Raw genomic sequence first — 15,299 nt, 5'->3', positions numbered from 1 at the left:
AAGCTTTTGATGACTTAAAGATAACATTTCAATATTTCTTTTTACTTTCTTTCTTACCAGAGAATATATTTTTTAAGTGAAACTATCATATATTTATATATTTATTTTTCAGAAAAAAATCTATCCTAATATGGAATATGGACTCTAGATACCCAAAACGATCTTGAAAAAGAACAAAGCTAGAAGATATATATTTTCTGATTTCAAACCATATAAAGCTACAATAATTGAAACAGTGTAGTACTATTCTAAAGGCAGATCTATAAACCATTGGAGTTAAATAAAAGCCTAGAGCTAAATTCTTCCCTATATTGTCAAGTTATTTTTGACAAGGTTTCCACGAACATTTGGTAGAGGAAATAATAATCTTTTAACTAAATATTGTTGAAAAATAATAATTACATGGAAAAGAATAAAATTGGACCCTTACCTAATCCCATATACAAATATTAACTCAAAATAGATAAAAGACCTAAATATAAATCTTTTTTTTTTTTTATTCTTTTTTTTTAATTTTATTTTATTGGTGCACTGTATTCATACATCATAGTGGGATACAAACTTTTGTAGACATACATGCACACATCGCCCAGTCAGCCCCCACCCGATCCCCACCCCATTCTCTCCCCATCCCTCCTTCCCATGCTTGGCTTAGTGGTTGACATCTAGTATTATAACAATTTATCCAAAATTAAAAATGATAATCTCACATAACAGTTTCATTTGTCTGATACCAAGCATTTGATGATTTAAAGATAGCATTTCAATATTTCTTTTTGCTTTCTTTCTTACTAGAGCATATTTTTTTCTGTTTTTTTTAGGTGAAACTATCATATATTTATATATTTATTTTTCAGAAAAAAATCTATCCTAATATGGAATATGAATTCAAGATACCCAAAACGATCTTGAAAAAGAACAAAGCTAGCAGATATATATTTTCTGATTTCAAACCATATAAACCTACAATAATTGAAACAGTGTAGTACTGTTCTAAAGGCAGATATATAGACCATTGGAGTTAAATACAAGCCTAGAGCTAAATTCTTCCCTATATTGTCAAGTTATTTTTGACAAGGTTTCCACGAACATTTGGTGGTGGAAATAATAATCTTTTAACTAAATATTGTTGAAAAATAATAATTACATGGAAAAGAATAAAATTGGACCTTTACCTAATCCCATATACAAGTATTAACTCAAAATAGATAAAAGACCTAAATATAAATCTTAAGACTATAAACTTTTAGGAGAAAATCTGGGTCATAAAACCTCACAACATTGAAATTGGCAGTGATTTCTTGGATATGATTTCAATGGCACAGGCAACAGAAGAATATACAAACTCCCTAAAAAATAAAAGAAAATCTTGTATATCCAAAGACAATGTAAACAGAGTTAAAAGTTACTAATAGAATTAGATAAAATATTTCCAAATGCTATATCTGAAGGTATATTAATATTCCAACTAGAAATCCTAAAAATTAACAACAATAAAGGCAAACAATACAACTTAGAGATAGGTAAAAGACTAACATAAATAATGAATCTCCACAGATAACCAATCTTAGTTGTCTGTTGGATGGAAACTCTTGTTTCTCTGGTTCTGGTGAGTGTTACCTATTTCTTCTTTGTAGTTAATCTCTTTGAGTATTTTCTCTAGCGCTGGTTTTGAAGACATAAATTCCTTCAGTTTCTGTTTGTCATGGAAGCTTCTTATTTCTCCATCTAATTTGATAGAAAGTTTTGCTGGATAGGAAATTTTTGGCTGGAAGTTGTTTTCTTTCAGAGTTTGGAATATGTTACTCCAAGCCCTTCTGGCTCTCATGACTTGGTTTGGGAAGTCTGGAGTGATTCTAATTGGTTTGCCTCTGAATGTCAGTTGGCCCTTTGTTTTTGTTGCCTTTAAGATTCTCTGCTTGGCTTCCACATTGGTCATTTTGACAATTATATGGCGTGGGGATCCTCTTCTCCGATCCTGTCTAAAGGGAGTTCTATAAGTTTCCTGGATCTGTGTATCAACCTCTTGCTCTATATTTGGAAAATTTTCTGCGATTACTTCCTTGAAGAGATTATTGATCCCTTTGGTATCACTTTCTTTCCCCTCCTCTATTCCAATTATTCTTAGGTTAGCTCTCTTAAGATGGGCCCATATTTCTTCAATGTCAGATTCCTGCTGTTGGATATTTTTTTCTAGATTAGAAACTATGCGTTCATTTTTGGATTGCTCATCTTCTAAGAGCGAGATTCTGTTCCCCATGTGGTCTAATCGGTTGTTTGTGCTTTGAATTGAGGCCTTTACTTCATTAATTGCATCCTTTATCTCATTTTGGCTCTCTCTGAGTTCTTTTCGAAGCACCTCTTTTATTTCTACAGTTATTTTCCTGATTTGATCTTCTAGAAATCTCTGATTTTCTGTTTTATCAGGTTCTGATGTTGTGGGGTTGTGCACATTCATTACTCCAGTGTCATTCCTCTTTCCCATGATTTCGGAGGTTTGTGCCTTCTCTGGGTTCTTCCCTTGGGTCACTATGGCTTCACTTAAGGTGCTCTGGATCTCGAGTCTGTATTATCTCAGACCCCACTACTCCTTTACTGGGTTGTATCACAGAGTCTCCGACCCAGGGAGTCGATAGAGGCTGCTTTAAACTATGGGGGGTGCCAGGTTGCACGTTCTCCTATGGTGTGATATCTCTGCCACCACCACTCCCTCACTGGGTCAAGTCCCAGGAGGCCCAATACTGCGATTTCTCCTCTGTGGCCCACAATTTGACTCACTGTTCTTGAGTACGCAGATGTAGCTGTACTGGACTCGGTGAATTCACTGCTGCTGCCGCCGCCGGTGGCAATATGGCGCCTCTGCCACGCCCTCGGCCATGAGGCTGGCGTATTTTTTCTTCTCTGGTTTTGATTTCCACTCTGAATCCCTGCAGCGTGTGCTGAGCTCAGCCACTGGGAGCTTTAAATGCTGTCTGCGCCGAAAGATCCCGCCTGGCTGTTCCGCAGCGGCTCACCTGGCTTGCTGTAGCCGTCCGTTGAGTTCGCCGCTGCCGCCGGCAGTATGGCGCTGCTGCCGCGTCCTCGGGTGCGTGTGTCTCCTCTGTGGCCCTGAGCTCTGTTCTCAGTCCGCTTTCTCTCTGGAGCCTGGTGGTTTTTTTTGTTTTTCTGGTGATGGTGTTTTCTGGCTATGAAAGGCGCTCTTTTTGTGGTAATGGAGATTGGTTGTTAGCGGGACTCTTAAGCCCCGCTTTTCTCGGTCGCCATCTTCCCGGAAGTCCCTAAATATAAATCTTAAGACTATAAACTTTTAGAAGAAAATCTGGGTCATAAAACCTCACAACATTGAAATTGACAGTGATTTCTTGCATATGATTTCAATGGCACAGGCAACAGAAGAGTATACAAACTCCCTAAAAAAAAAAAATGTATATCCAAAGACAATGTAAACAGAGTTAAAAGTTACTAATAGAATGGGATAAAATATTTCCAAATGCTATATCTGAAGGTATATTAATATTCCAACTAGAAATCCTAAAAATTAACAACAATAAAGGCAAACAATACCATTTAGAGATAGGTAAAAGACTAACATAAGTAATGAATCTCCACAGATAACCAATCTTAGTTGTCTGTTGGATGGAAAATCTTGTTTCTCTGGTTCTGGTGTGTGTTACCTATTTCTTCTTTGTAGTTAATCTCTTTGAGTATTTTCTCTAGTGCTGGTTTTGAAGACATAAATTCCTTCAGTTTCTGTTTGTCATGGAAACTTCTTATTTCTCCATCTAATTTGATAGAAAGTTTTGCTGGGTAGGAAATTTTTGGCTGGAAGTTGTTTTCTTTCAGAGTTTGGAATATGTTACTCCAAGCCCTTCTGGCTCTCATGCCTTGGTTTGGGAAGTCTGGAGTGATTCTAATTGGTTTGCCTCTGAATGTCACTTGGCCCTTTGTTTTTGTTGCCTTTAAGATTCTCTGCTTGGCTTCCACATTGGTCATTTTGACAATTATGTGGCGTGGGGATCCTCTTCTCCGATCCTGTCTAAAGGGAGTTCTCTAAGTTTCCTGGACCTGTGTATCAACCTCTTGCTCTATGTTTGGAAAATTTTCTGCTATTACTTCCTTGAAGAGATTGTTGATCCCTTTGTTTTCACTTTCTTTTCTATTTCACTTTTCTATTTTCTATTTTCTATTTCTATTTCACTTTCTTTTTCTATTCCAATTATTCTTAGGTTAGCTCTCTTAAAATGGGCCCATATTTCTTCAATGTCAGATTCCTGCTGTTGGATATTTTTTTCTAGATTAGAAACTATGTGTTCATATTTGGTTTGCTCATCTTCTAAGAGTGAGATTCTGTTCTCCATGTGTTCTAATCGGTTGTTTGTGCTTTGAATTGAGGCCTTTACTTCATTAATTGCATCCTTTATCTCTTTTTGGCTCTCTCTGAGTTCTTTTCGAAGCACCTCTATTATTTCTACAGTTATTTTCCTGATTTGATCTTCTAGAAATCTCTGATTTTCTGTTTTATCACGTTCTGATGTTGTGGGGTTGTGGGCATTCATTGCTCCAGTGTTATTCCTCTTTCCCATGATTTCGGAAGTTTGTGCCTTCTCTGGCTTCTTCCCTTGGGTCCCTATGACTTCACTTAAGGTGCTCTGGATCTCGAGTCTGTAGTATCTCAGACCCCACTACTCCTTTACTGGGTTGTATCACAGAGTCTCCGACCCAGAGAGTTGATAGAGGCTTCTTTAGACTGTGGGGGATACCAGGTTGCACGTTCTCCTATGGTGTGATATCTGCCACCGCCACTCCCCCACTGGGTCAAGTCCCAGGGAGTACAATACTGGGATTTCTCCTCTGTGGCCCGCAATTTGACTCACTGTTCTTGAGTACGCAGATGTAGCCGTACTGGACTCGGTGAATTCACTGCTGCTGCCGCCGGTGGCAATATGGCGTCGCTGCTATGCCCTCAGCTGTGAGGCTGGCGTATTTCTTCTTGGTTTTGAGTTCCACTCTGAATCCCTGCAGCATGTGCTGAGCTCAGCCACTGGGAGCTTTAGATGCTCTCTGCACCGAGAAATCCTGCCTGGCTGTTCCGCAGCGGCTCACCACAGCTTGCTGTAGTCATCCAGTGAACTCGCCACTGCCGCTGCCAGTATGGCGCTGCTGCCGCGTCCTCAGGCGTGAGGCCAGTGTATCTCCTCTGTGGCTCTGAGCTCTGTTCTCAGTCCGCTTTCTCTCTGGAGCCTGGTGATTTTTTTGTTTCTCTGGTGATGGTGTTTTCTGGCTATGAAAGGCGCTGATTTTGTGGTAATGGAGATTGGTTGTTAGCGGGGCTCTTAAGCCCCGCTTTTCTCGGTCGTCATCTTCCCAGAAGTCAAGAGTTTATTCTTTTAAGGCTAACTCTTCCTCAGGTATTTTTCTATGCAGTATTTAGTACTTTGTCTTTTTATCATAGTATACAAGAAATTTTGTCTTATGAAATATGTTTTCTTTCTTTTTTTTTTTTTTGGTGGTACTGGGGTTCCTGGAAACCTTTCTACCTCTGGGTTATACTCACAGACATATTTTATATTTTTATTTGAAAACAGGGTCTCTTAAGCCAAGCAAGGCTGGCTTCAAACCTGTGTGATCCTCCTGTCTCCACCTCCCAAGCACAGGGATTACAAGTGTGCACCACCACGCCCGGCTTTCTTTTTGTCTTTTAAGACATTTTATTTTATTTTATTTTTTGTGGTACTGGGGATGGAATGCAATGGCATTTGACCTGAGCTATACCCCCTGCCCTGTTTTTTATTAAGTAGCTGAGGCTGTCCGTGAACCGCAATCCGCTGGTCTCAGCCTCCCAAATGTTGGGATTACAAGCGTGCATTACCACGCCCGACTTCTAGACATTTTATTTACTAAGTGAAATCCATCAATTTTATGTTGGCTTCAGGAACTCAAAAGCAAACACCTACTTTGGAGTCCCTGGTGCATGACTCTCAATTTTATTTCACTTGCCCTGATTTTAGGATACTTGCATCAACGCAGTTTGAACCGACTGCAGCTAGAATGGCCTTTCCCTGCTTCGATGAACCTGCCTTCAAAGCCACTTTCTCCATCAAGATCCAAAGGGAGCCAAGGCACCTAGCCATCTCCAACATGCCATTGGTGAGTGGTGTGTGGCTCACAGGAGAATTGGTCGACTCTGGCTTGCAGCACCCTGGGAACAGTTAACACTGGCGTCATACATTCAGTTTGTTTTATTCCCTGATGGGTAGTTGCTAACTTTTGTTTTCCATTTCCAATCTATGCTTTTGTTTTGAACCACAATTTATTTGTAGTCAGAGAAAAAATTGCTATAAAAATACACAAGGTTTCAGCAAGAATTCCATCCCAGGTTATCCATGCCGTCAGAAGGAGACTATAAGAAATTCAGGTCCGGTATTGATGATGGTACCTTTCACAAAGCACTTCACTCTCATTTTCTTATATGATCCTGTAAGAGGATTTTAAAGAGAATGCTTTGTCAAAATGATGCCATATTTCTAGAATATTGTTATTTTTTGAAAAATTACATTTATTATATAGTAATACTAATTATATGATTGATAACTATATATGTGAAATTGGGCAAACAGAATAAGAAAAGTGATCTTTTAAGAGTATTATGATATTGAAGGTAGATAATGATAAATAGCTTCCTTAAGAGAAGGCATTATCCTCCAATTTCAAGCAGATGTGGATGGCATTCCCTCTGGCTTGCAGAGGGAAGGCCTGAGGCTCTGAAGATTTTACCAAGATACTGGGGGCTAAATCTATAGATATCCAGGATCTACTTGTTGAGAATGGGAGAATCTCTAATGCAATTGTTCCCTGGATAGGAAAGCCTCCCACTAGCAGAATCTCATAGGAATGGCCTGACCTCTGGCTGCAGATATATATATATTTTGTTAATATTTTATTGGTGCATTATATTCATACATCATATTGGGGTAAAAACTTGTGTGTACATACATGTACACATCACTGATTTAACCCCTAATTCCCACCACATTCCCTCCCCATCCCTCCTTCCCTTGCTTGGCTTAGTGGTTGACTTTGATATGTTTAAGTACATTGTGTGTTTTAGAGAGTTTCTTTCTTCCCCCCTCATTTCTCCTCCTTTAGGTTGTCTTGTTTGCTCCTCTATAGGATTTCCTTTTTCATCTAGAGTTCTTCCTATGACCCATTTCTTCTTAGCTCTCACATGTTAGGGAAAGCATCTGATTTCTTATATTTTGTGACTGACTAATCTCACTTAGCATAATGTCCTCCAGTTCCATCCATTTCCCTGAAAATTATGTAATTGAGTTATTTTTAATGGCTGAGTAAAATTCCATAGTGTACATATCCCACAGTTTTGCAGAGTTATATTTTTAACGGTTGGAAAAATCAAATACTATATGACAAAGGAACGCTGAAGTGTTTCCTGAGTGGTCGGAAATTATTCACATTTGAATTAATATAATCAGGTTACCTTCCTAATAACTAGCACAACATCAAAAATAAAAAAGTTGGTTGGGAGTATGTAGAAAGCATTTAAAAAGAAAAGATAATTTGAGATATTTTTAAGAGTAAATCTGAGGTAGAATAGATGAAATAAAATAGGTAGAAAGGAGACAGAAAGGAAGGAGAAGTAAAATATAACTATTATAAAAGCCTGGTGCTAAAATTCCTCATACCTTTATTCCCCAAACCAGTTCTCTTTCCCAGGCTTATCCCTCCCAAATTCCTGGGAAATCTGTAAATCATAAAGTTAAAACAATAATAACAACAACAACAAACTGTAATTACCCTATACACTATTAACTAGACAGATATGATATCTGGAGATACCTATAATTTAGAGGACATTCCAGTTTATCAGATGGTTGAAACGAAATTAGCCTAGGATCCAGTAGATGACCAGACCACCATAAACCTGCTGTGATCACTAGACTGATATCATCCTCACACACCTTCCCATACCCACTCTTCACCAAGTTTTCTTCAAAAAATAGCCATAAAACCCCAAAATACATCTCTCTGCAGATGGCCTACATTCTCTCTTAAATATATTTTTTGTTTTTCCATTTTTTCTATCTCATGCTAAAATTCTTTCCTGTTGTGGAAGCCAGGGATCCCACTGATTCAGAATTGCATCCTCCTCCCTCCCCTACAGGGCACGTCTCTGGACCCTTCATGGAATTGACCCTTCTCTTATGGCAAATTTAGGTTGCATAGTGGAATTGGTTTAGAGGACCAAAGGTGACTAGCAGGCACCATAGCAAGTGGCTGATGGGTACTAAGAACAGGGGCACTGAAATAGGGGTAAGAATGGGATTATAGGAAATGTGCCTCTGAGCATGGTTTTTCCAGGGAGGTTCTTTCTCCACAATCTCACTTCAATGCTTTCTCTTGCTGAGGAATGAAACTTTCCCCTTTGATCTTAAACTATGACCCCCCACCCCAAACCAGGCTCAACTCATCTACATAGAGTTGCACTTAAAAAGCTGACTGCCATTAAAAGTTTATTCAAGTGAATTTGAGTTTCAAAGAGGTTTTGCAGATCAGCACAGATGTAGTTTAATTCCAACTGTCTAGAAAAAAAAAAGCAGCTTTTTTTTTAAAGGTACTATATGGCTGTGTATTTGCCCAATGTAGAGTACACTAGACATTGCAGGGTTTTTTTTTCTTACTTTCTTTTGTATTTTATTTTTGTGGTACTGGGGATTAAACCCAGGGGTATTATATCTCTTGGGCTACACCCAAGCCTTTTTTTATTTCTTTTATTTTAAAATAGTGTCTCACTCTCACTAATTGCTGAGAGTTGCTCAGCAACTTACTGAGACAGTCTTGAACCTGCATGTCCCTTGTCTCATCCTTCCAAGTACTGTGATTACAGGTGTGTGCCTCCACGCCCAGCTGACATGGCATTTTCAAATCCTTCTTAAACTTGGACTTGAGGACAAGTAGGCCACACCTTGGAAAAACTAGCTGTCTCAGTTTTGCTTGGCCCCTTCCATGTTATCAATCCACATGTAACACATGTGAGTAAGTTTGCAATCATCTGGATTTAATGGTTGCACAACTATAGCGTATACCAAAAATCACTGGATGGTGTATTTTAGAGAAGCAAATTTTGTGATATATAAGTTATATCTCAATTAAAAAGTAATTGAGTTTAGCCAGGTGTGGTGGCCCACGCTTGTAATCCCCACGCTTGGGAGGCTGAGACAGGAGGATCGCATAGGTTCGAAGCCAGCCTCGGCTACTTAGTGAGGCTCTCAGCAACTTAATGAGACTCTGTTTCCAAATAAAACATAAAATAGGTCTGGGAGTGAAGCCTGGAGATAGACAGTCCCTGGGTTCTACCCCTAGTCCACCAAAAAAATTAAATAAAAAGTAATTGAGTTTAATAATATGACTTTAACATCTAAGTTATAAACATATTAAAATAGAAGTCTGAAACTAATTACAGAAACATCATGTCATAGTTTTCAATGTTCTGTCTTGTATTTAATGAGATTTCTCCTTATAATAAGTGCTGAATAGTTGGGTTACTTGGTAATTTGGGTTACTCTGATTTTAGATGAAATCTGTGACTGTTGCTGAAGGACTCATAGAAGACCATTTCGATGTCACTGTGAAGATGAGCACCTACCTGGTGGCCTTCATCATTTCAGATTTCAAGTCTGTCAGCAAGATGACCAAGAGTGGAGTTAAGGTGAAACTGTGATTGGCACATGGGGTGACCAACTTGTCCTGCTTTGCTTGGTGGTCCTAGTTTTAAAACTGGAAGTCCTGCATCCCAGGAGCCCTTTCCATTGGTCAAAATAGGACAGTTGATGGCCCTTTTGCCACAGATGATCATTTTTAGAGTGAGGATCTAACAACAAAAACATGGAAAGAGCTTGGCCTGGCCTGAGCAGGACCCACCTGGATCCACCAACTCACCTGGCCCTAGTCATCTGGAACTTAGATTTTAATTTTTTAAAATGTGTTAAGCCTGGTGTGGTGGTGCACACTTGTAATCCCAGCACTTGGGAGGCTGAGACCGGAGTATCGCTCAGATTCTAAGCCAGCCTCGGCTACTTAGTGAGGCTCTCAGCAATTTAGTGAGACCCTGTTTCCGAATAAAGTATAAAATAGGTCTGGGAGTATAGCCCAGAGGTGGAAAAGCCCCTGGGTTCCACCCCCAGAACCACCAAAAAAAAAAAAAATGTGTTAAGTTGGATTACATCCTGTAATGGTTTCTAAGTTTGCCTCAGATGATAAACATTCTGCAGTTTGGAAGTCAATGTTACACATTGAGAAGGGGATTTCTGATAGTGGAAGAAAGAAAAAGCTCTGGCTGCTTGGAGTAGCCGAGGCTTTGGGGAGAACAGCTGGGCCAGGGAATATGAGAATAGTGGAGAAAAAGGTCTTGCTTCAAGGATCACTTGCCCTCGTTGGAGCACCTTGTGCACCGACCAGCCGTTAGGAAATGTGCTGAGGCCCAGAATGCATACAGGGCTTTTCAAGGCTAGGCGGGGGCTGTGCGGGAAGCCACTTCCACGCCTGTGCTGGCTTTCACTGAGGCCTGAACAGCTGAGGCGTCTCTGATGATTTGCTCTTTGTTCTTCTAGGGCCGTGGCTTCACTTGCATGGGGATTTGAAGGTGGTGTTTGAGACTTGAGTGGAGGGAACATGTCAAATTGAGCAGTGAAACGATCAGCAAAATCCTGCCTGTTATTTTGCTCACTTTTCTGAATCTTTTTTTTTTTTTTTTTTTGGTGGTATTAGGGTTCCTGGAAACCCTTCTACCTCCGGGTTACACTCCCAGACCTATTTTAATACTTTTTTAAATTCAGAAACAGGGTCTAAGAGACACTAAGAGCAGCTGGCTTTGAACCTGTACGATCCTCCTGTCTCCGCCTCCCAAGCGCGGGGATTATAAGCATGCGCCACCACGCCCAGTTCTTTTCTGAATCTTTTAGAAAAGATTGTATTATTATTATTATTATTATTATTATTATTATTGTTATTATTATTATTTTGCGGGTCTGGGGATGGAACACAGAGGCATTTGACCTCCGAGCTACACCCCCTGCCCAATTTTTTTATTCTTTATTTTGAAACCGGGTCTTACTGAGTTGCAGAGGGCCTCACTAAGTAGCTGAGGCTGTCCGTGAACCGCAATCCTCTGGTCTCAGCCTCCCAAATGCTGGGATTACAAGCATGTGCCACCATGCCTGGCTGAAAGGATTGTATTTTATAACATCTAATCCATATAAACAGAGGCCCAGGGGCAGTCTACCTCCGAGCTACACCTCCAGTACTATTTTTAAAAGATTTTTATTTTGAAACAGGGCCTCGCTAAATAGATAGGTGCCAGGGTCCAGCCCTAGCAAGAGACGGGGTTCGTGTGTTGGTGAGACAAGAGTCGATTCGTGAGAGAGACGCTGACACACGAGACCGGCTGCAATCTTCTCTAACTTTATTCAGAACTTACTACAATCTTTATACTTTCTTTCATGGCAGGGCAGACGGAACCACATTCATGTTAAGACAGAAAGATTCTTTAACAGACTTCAGGGCAGGGTGGCAGACATTTAATGAATCATAGAAAGTAAGCTTCGTCTCATATCACAAGGTCAACTTGAAACTAATCGTATATGTTGGCTCAAACTAAGGTAAGCTTGAACTTAATCTTTTGGCTCAGACTTTGCCCTTAGGAAAAAAATCTTTGCTGACCGAGTCTCTCACAAGCCATCGCACACCTGTTTTAGTTAATAATGCTGATACATAAAATTCCAATTACACATATTGATCCAAATAATCTTAAAATAATTTTTTGAAGAAGGAGATGCTATTCATACTTCATGGGGGACTTAGGCTCTTGCGTGTCCCCTGACCGAGCTTTGGCTCAAGGTCCACATGAGATGCTGTAGCAGATAGGAATGCCACTGCTTGCTAAGGCTCTCTTCCACCCTGCAATCCTCCAGTCTCAGCTTCCCATACCCTGGGATTATAGATGTGTGCTACCATGCCCAGCTTTAGTTCTCTTGTTATTTCTTAAAAGGCATTAGACATATGGGGTTTTTTTATTTTACTGTGTGTCTGGTAATTGTTATAGTTGAAGCTTTTGTGTCTTTGATTCTGTAATTTACCTTCCTGCTGGCTTGCTCCTGCTGTTTTGTTTCTTTGCACATACTATGACTGTGTCTGAAAACTTACATTTCCAGAGTCGAAAGTAGGTTTTCCAGAGAATTTATCTTTGCCCCTGCAGGAATGACTAGCTTTGAGTTTTTGGATGAACTAGTTATTGTAAATCTCACTGTTAAAAATCATGAGGGTTGCCGGGCGTGGTGGCGCACGCTTGTAATCCCCGCCCTTGGGAGGCTGAGACAGGAGGATCACGCGGGTTTGATACCAGCCTCAGCTACTTAGTGAGGCTTTCAGCAACTTAGTGAGACGCTGTTTCCAATAAAATATAAAAAAGGTATGGGAGTATAGCCCGGAGGTAGAAAGCCTCTGGGTTCCACCCCCAGTACCACCAAAAAAAAAAAAAAAAAAAATCATGAGGGTTAACTGTTATTGTGTGTGTGGTAATGGAGATTGAATCTAGGAGTGTTCTAATCTCACCCTTTTTTAGTTTTTTTTTTTTTTTTGGGGGGGTGGTACTGTGGATGAAACCCAGGGGACCTCTACCTCTGGGCTACACTCCCAGACCTATTTTATATTTTATTTGGAGATAGGGTCTCTTAAGCCAGCTGAGGCTGGCTTCGAACCTGCATGATCCTCCTGTATCAGCCTCCCAAGCTCAGGGATTACAAGCGTGCGCCACCACACCCGGCTTCCCTTTTTTAGTTTTTCAGAGAGGGTTTGGGTAAGTAGTTGCCCAGGATGGCCTTGTACTTGCAATACTCCTGCTTCAGCCTCTGGAATATCTGGATTAACTTTTTGTGTTATACTGGGGATTGAGCCTAGGAGTATTCTACCTCTGAGCTATACTTCCAGCCTTTTTATATGTTTTATTCTTCATTTTTCATTTTTAAAATTTTTATTTATTTTGCGATACTGGGGATGGAACCCAGGGACATTCTTCCTCCAACATACACCCCCAGCCCTATTTTTTTCTTTTTGTGGATCTGGGGATGGAACCCAGGGGCATTTGACCTCCGAGCTACGCCCTCTGCCCTATTTCTTATTCTTTATTTTGAAACCGGGTCTCACTGAGTTGCAGAGGGCCTTACTAAGTAGCTGAGGCTGTCTGTGAACCAAGATCCTCCGGTCTCAGCCTCCCGAATGCTAGGATTACAAGCGTGCGCCACCACGCCTGGCCCCCAGTCCTATTTTTTATTTTTTATTTTGAATCAAGGTCTCACTGAGTTGCAAAGGGCCTCACAAAGTCACTGAGGCTGTCCGCAAACCTGGCTCCTCCTGTCTTAACCTCCCAAATTCTGGGATTATAGTGCGCTTGGCCTTGACATGGTCTTACTAAGTAATTTAGGACTTACTAGCCTAAGTTGCTGAGTCTAGCCTCAAACCTGTGACCTCTGTTTTCAACCTCTCAAATAATGGGCTTATAGGCATGTGCCACCACACCCAGCTAAAGGTTTTCTGTGTTTGTTTTTTCCTTTGGTCCTGGGGATTAAAACCCAGGGCTTTATGCATGTAACACACATATCATACTACTGAATGTTAATGTGTGTTTGTTTGTTTTTTGCAGTACTGGGGATGGAAACCAGGGGTATTCTACCTCTGAACTACACCTCCAGCCCTATTTTTCATTCTTTATTTTGAAACAGGGTCTTACTGAGTTGCAAAGGACCTCATTAAGTAGCTGAGGCTGGCTGCGAACCTAAATCCTCCAGTCTCAGCCTCCTGAATGCTGGGTTTATAAGTGTGCACCACCATGCCCCGCCTAAATGTTAGTTTTTAACTACAAAATTTCTCAGGAGATTTCCCCATTTTCTCTCTATAGTACCAAGGTTGTAATAAAGCTTTATTTTTACTTGCAATCCTTATGAAAGAGGGGTGGCTATTTCTAGTTTGCCTTTATATGCAGGGCTAGGTTTTTGCAGATTTTTAGGCCTTCCGACCTTGGCCAGGCCTGGGGATTTACCTCTTACCCCTATGTCCTTCAGAGCATGAGAAACAAAGCCACAGACCCCTGTGTTGTGCCCACGGGGCAAATGCAGGCTGCAGAAGGTATGGCCACTTCACCTTTGCCTTCTAAGATTTTCATTTTTGTCACCTTATAAACACGCTTAAGAAGATATTTTTGTATATCTTATACAGCATTTGTCATTGTTTTCAGAAAGGAGGCTGGTTAGGAGCAGTCAGCTTTGCTCTAAGAAATGCAGTTCCTAATTGTCTTCTTTAATATTGAGCCGGAGGCCACTGATGTCAGTCTTCTCCACAGTGGTGGGGAGAAGCCAGGATGGTGTTCGAATGTCTATCTGCCTTCCTCTCTAGGTTTCTGTGTACGCTGTGCCTGACAAGATAGATCAAACAGATTACGCGCTGGATGCTGCAGTGACACTTCTCGAATTTTATGAGGATTATTTCAGCATACCGTATCCTCTTCCCAAACAAGGTAGGGCTTTTGCACAGATATTACAAGGTGGCATTCATTGTCAAGATTACACAGGCCTCAGTGGTACACCCCACAGTTCTCCCAGCAGCCCCTTGTGACATAAAAACCCTAGCCTTTGTCGAACATCTGGTGTGACAAAGCATCCTCTGAGCATCTCCTCACCTCCAATCTGTACAGTAAACCTCTGATGATAGTGAAAGCAGATCTTGACACAGTCGCTGAATGAAGCACAGGGCATGAGGGCTGGTTTCCCTTCTGGTATTATTCATGAGCAGCAGAGGGCAGAGGCTGTAGGAGTTTTTCTTTTTCTTGGCACATACTTGGGAGGTGCATGGAGGCTGTTCAATACAATTTGTGTGTGTGTGTGTGTGTGTGTGTGTGTGTGTGTGTGTGTGGTACTGGGAATTGAACCCAAGGGTGTCAATATCCCAGCTCTTTTTTTTAATTTATTTTTTGATACAGAGTCTTGCTAGGTTGCTGATACTTTCACTAAGTGGCTGAGGCTGTCATTGAACTTGTGATCTTCCTGTCTGGTCCCCCCCACCCCCAAGTACTAGGATTTCAGGTGTGAGGCCACCATGCCAGGGCAAGATTTATTTTTTTTTTTGAATGAGTAAATTTGCACACACAGTGTAAGAAAATTTGTATTTTCTTAGTTGAGTCTTTAAAACTGTTGTGTGTTTGAGTTTTCAGACCTATGTGGGTCTAGAGCATTCCA

At 40.7% G+C, this 15,299-nt stretch overlaps 1 protein-coding gene across 1 annotated transcript in view; it reads left to right on the top strand.

Moving 5' to 3' along the window:
- Positions 1 to 15,299, top strand: part of ERAP1 (endoplasmic reticulum aminopeptidase 1) — a gene marked incomplete at both ends in the record, with an annotated part of 37,847 nt that overhangs the window by 3,641 nt on the left and 18,907 nt on the right. The window contains 3 exons of the mRNA XM_080719544.1: positions 6,009 to 6,147; positions 9,590 to 9,724; positions 14,461 to 14,581. Of these exons, the coding sequence (XP_080575670.1) occupies positions 6,009 to 6,147; positions 9,590 to 9,724; positions 14,461 to 14,581 (395 nt within the window). The remainder of the gene's footprint in view (positions 1 to 6,008; positions 6,148 to 9,589; positions 9,725 to 14,460; positions 14,582 to 15,299) is intronic.

Source organism: Muscardinus avellanarius (assembly GCF_963383645.1).
Source record: "Muscardinus avellanarius genome assembly, chromosome: 1".
Taxonomy (NCBI): Eukaryota; Metazoa; Chordata; class Mammalia; order Rodentia; family Gliridae; genus Muscardinus; species Muscardinus avellanarius.
Note: the sequence above shows the minus strand (reverse complement) of the source record. Positions and strands in the feature narration are given on the sequence as shown.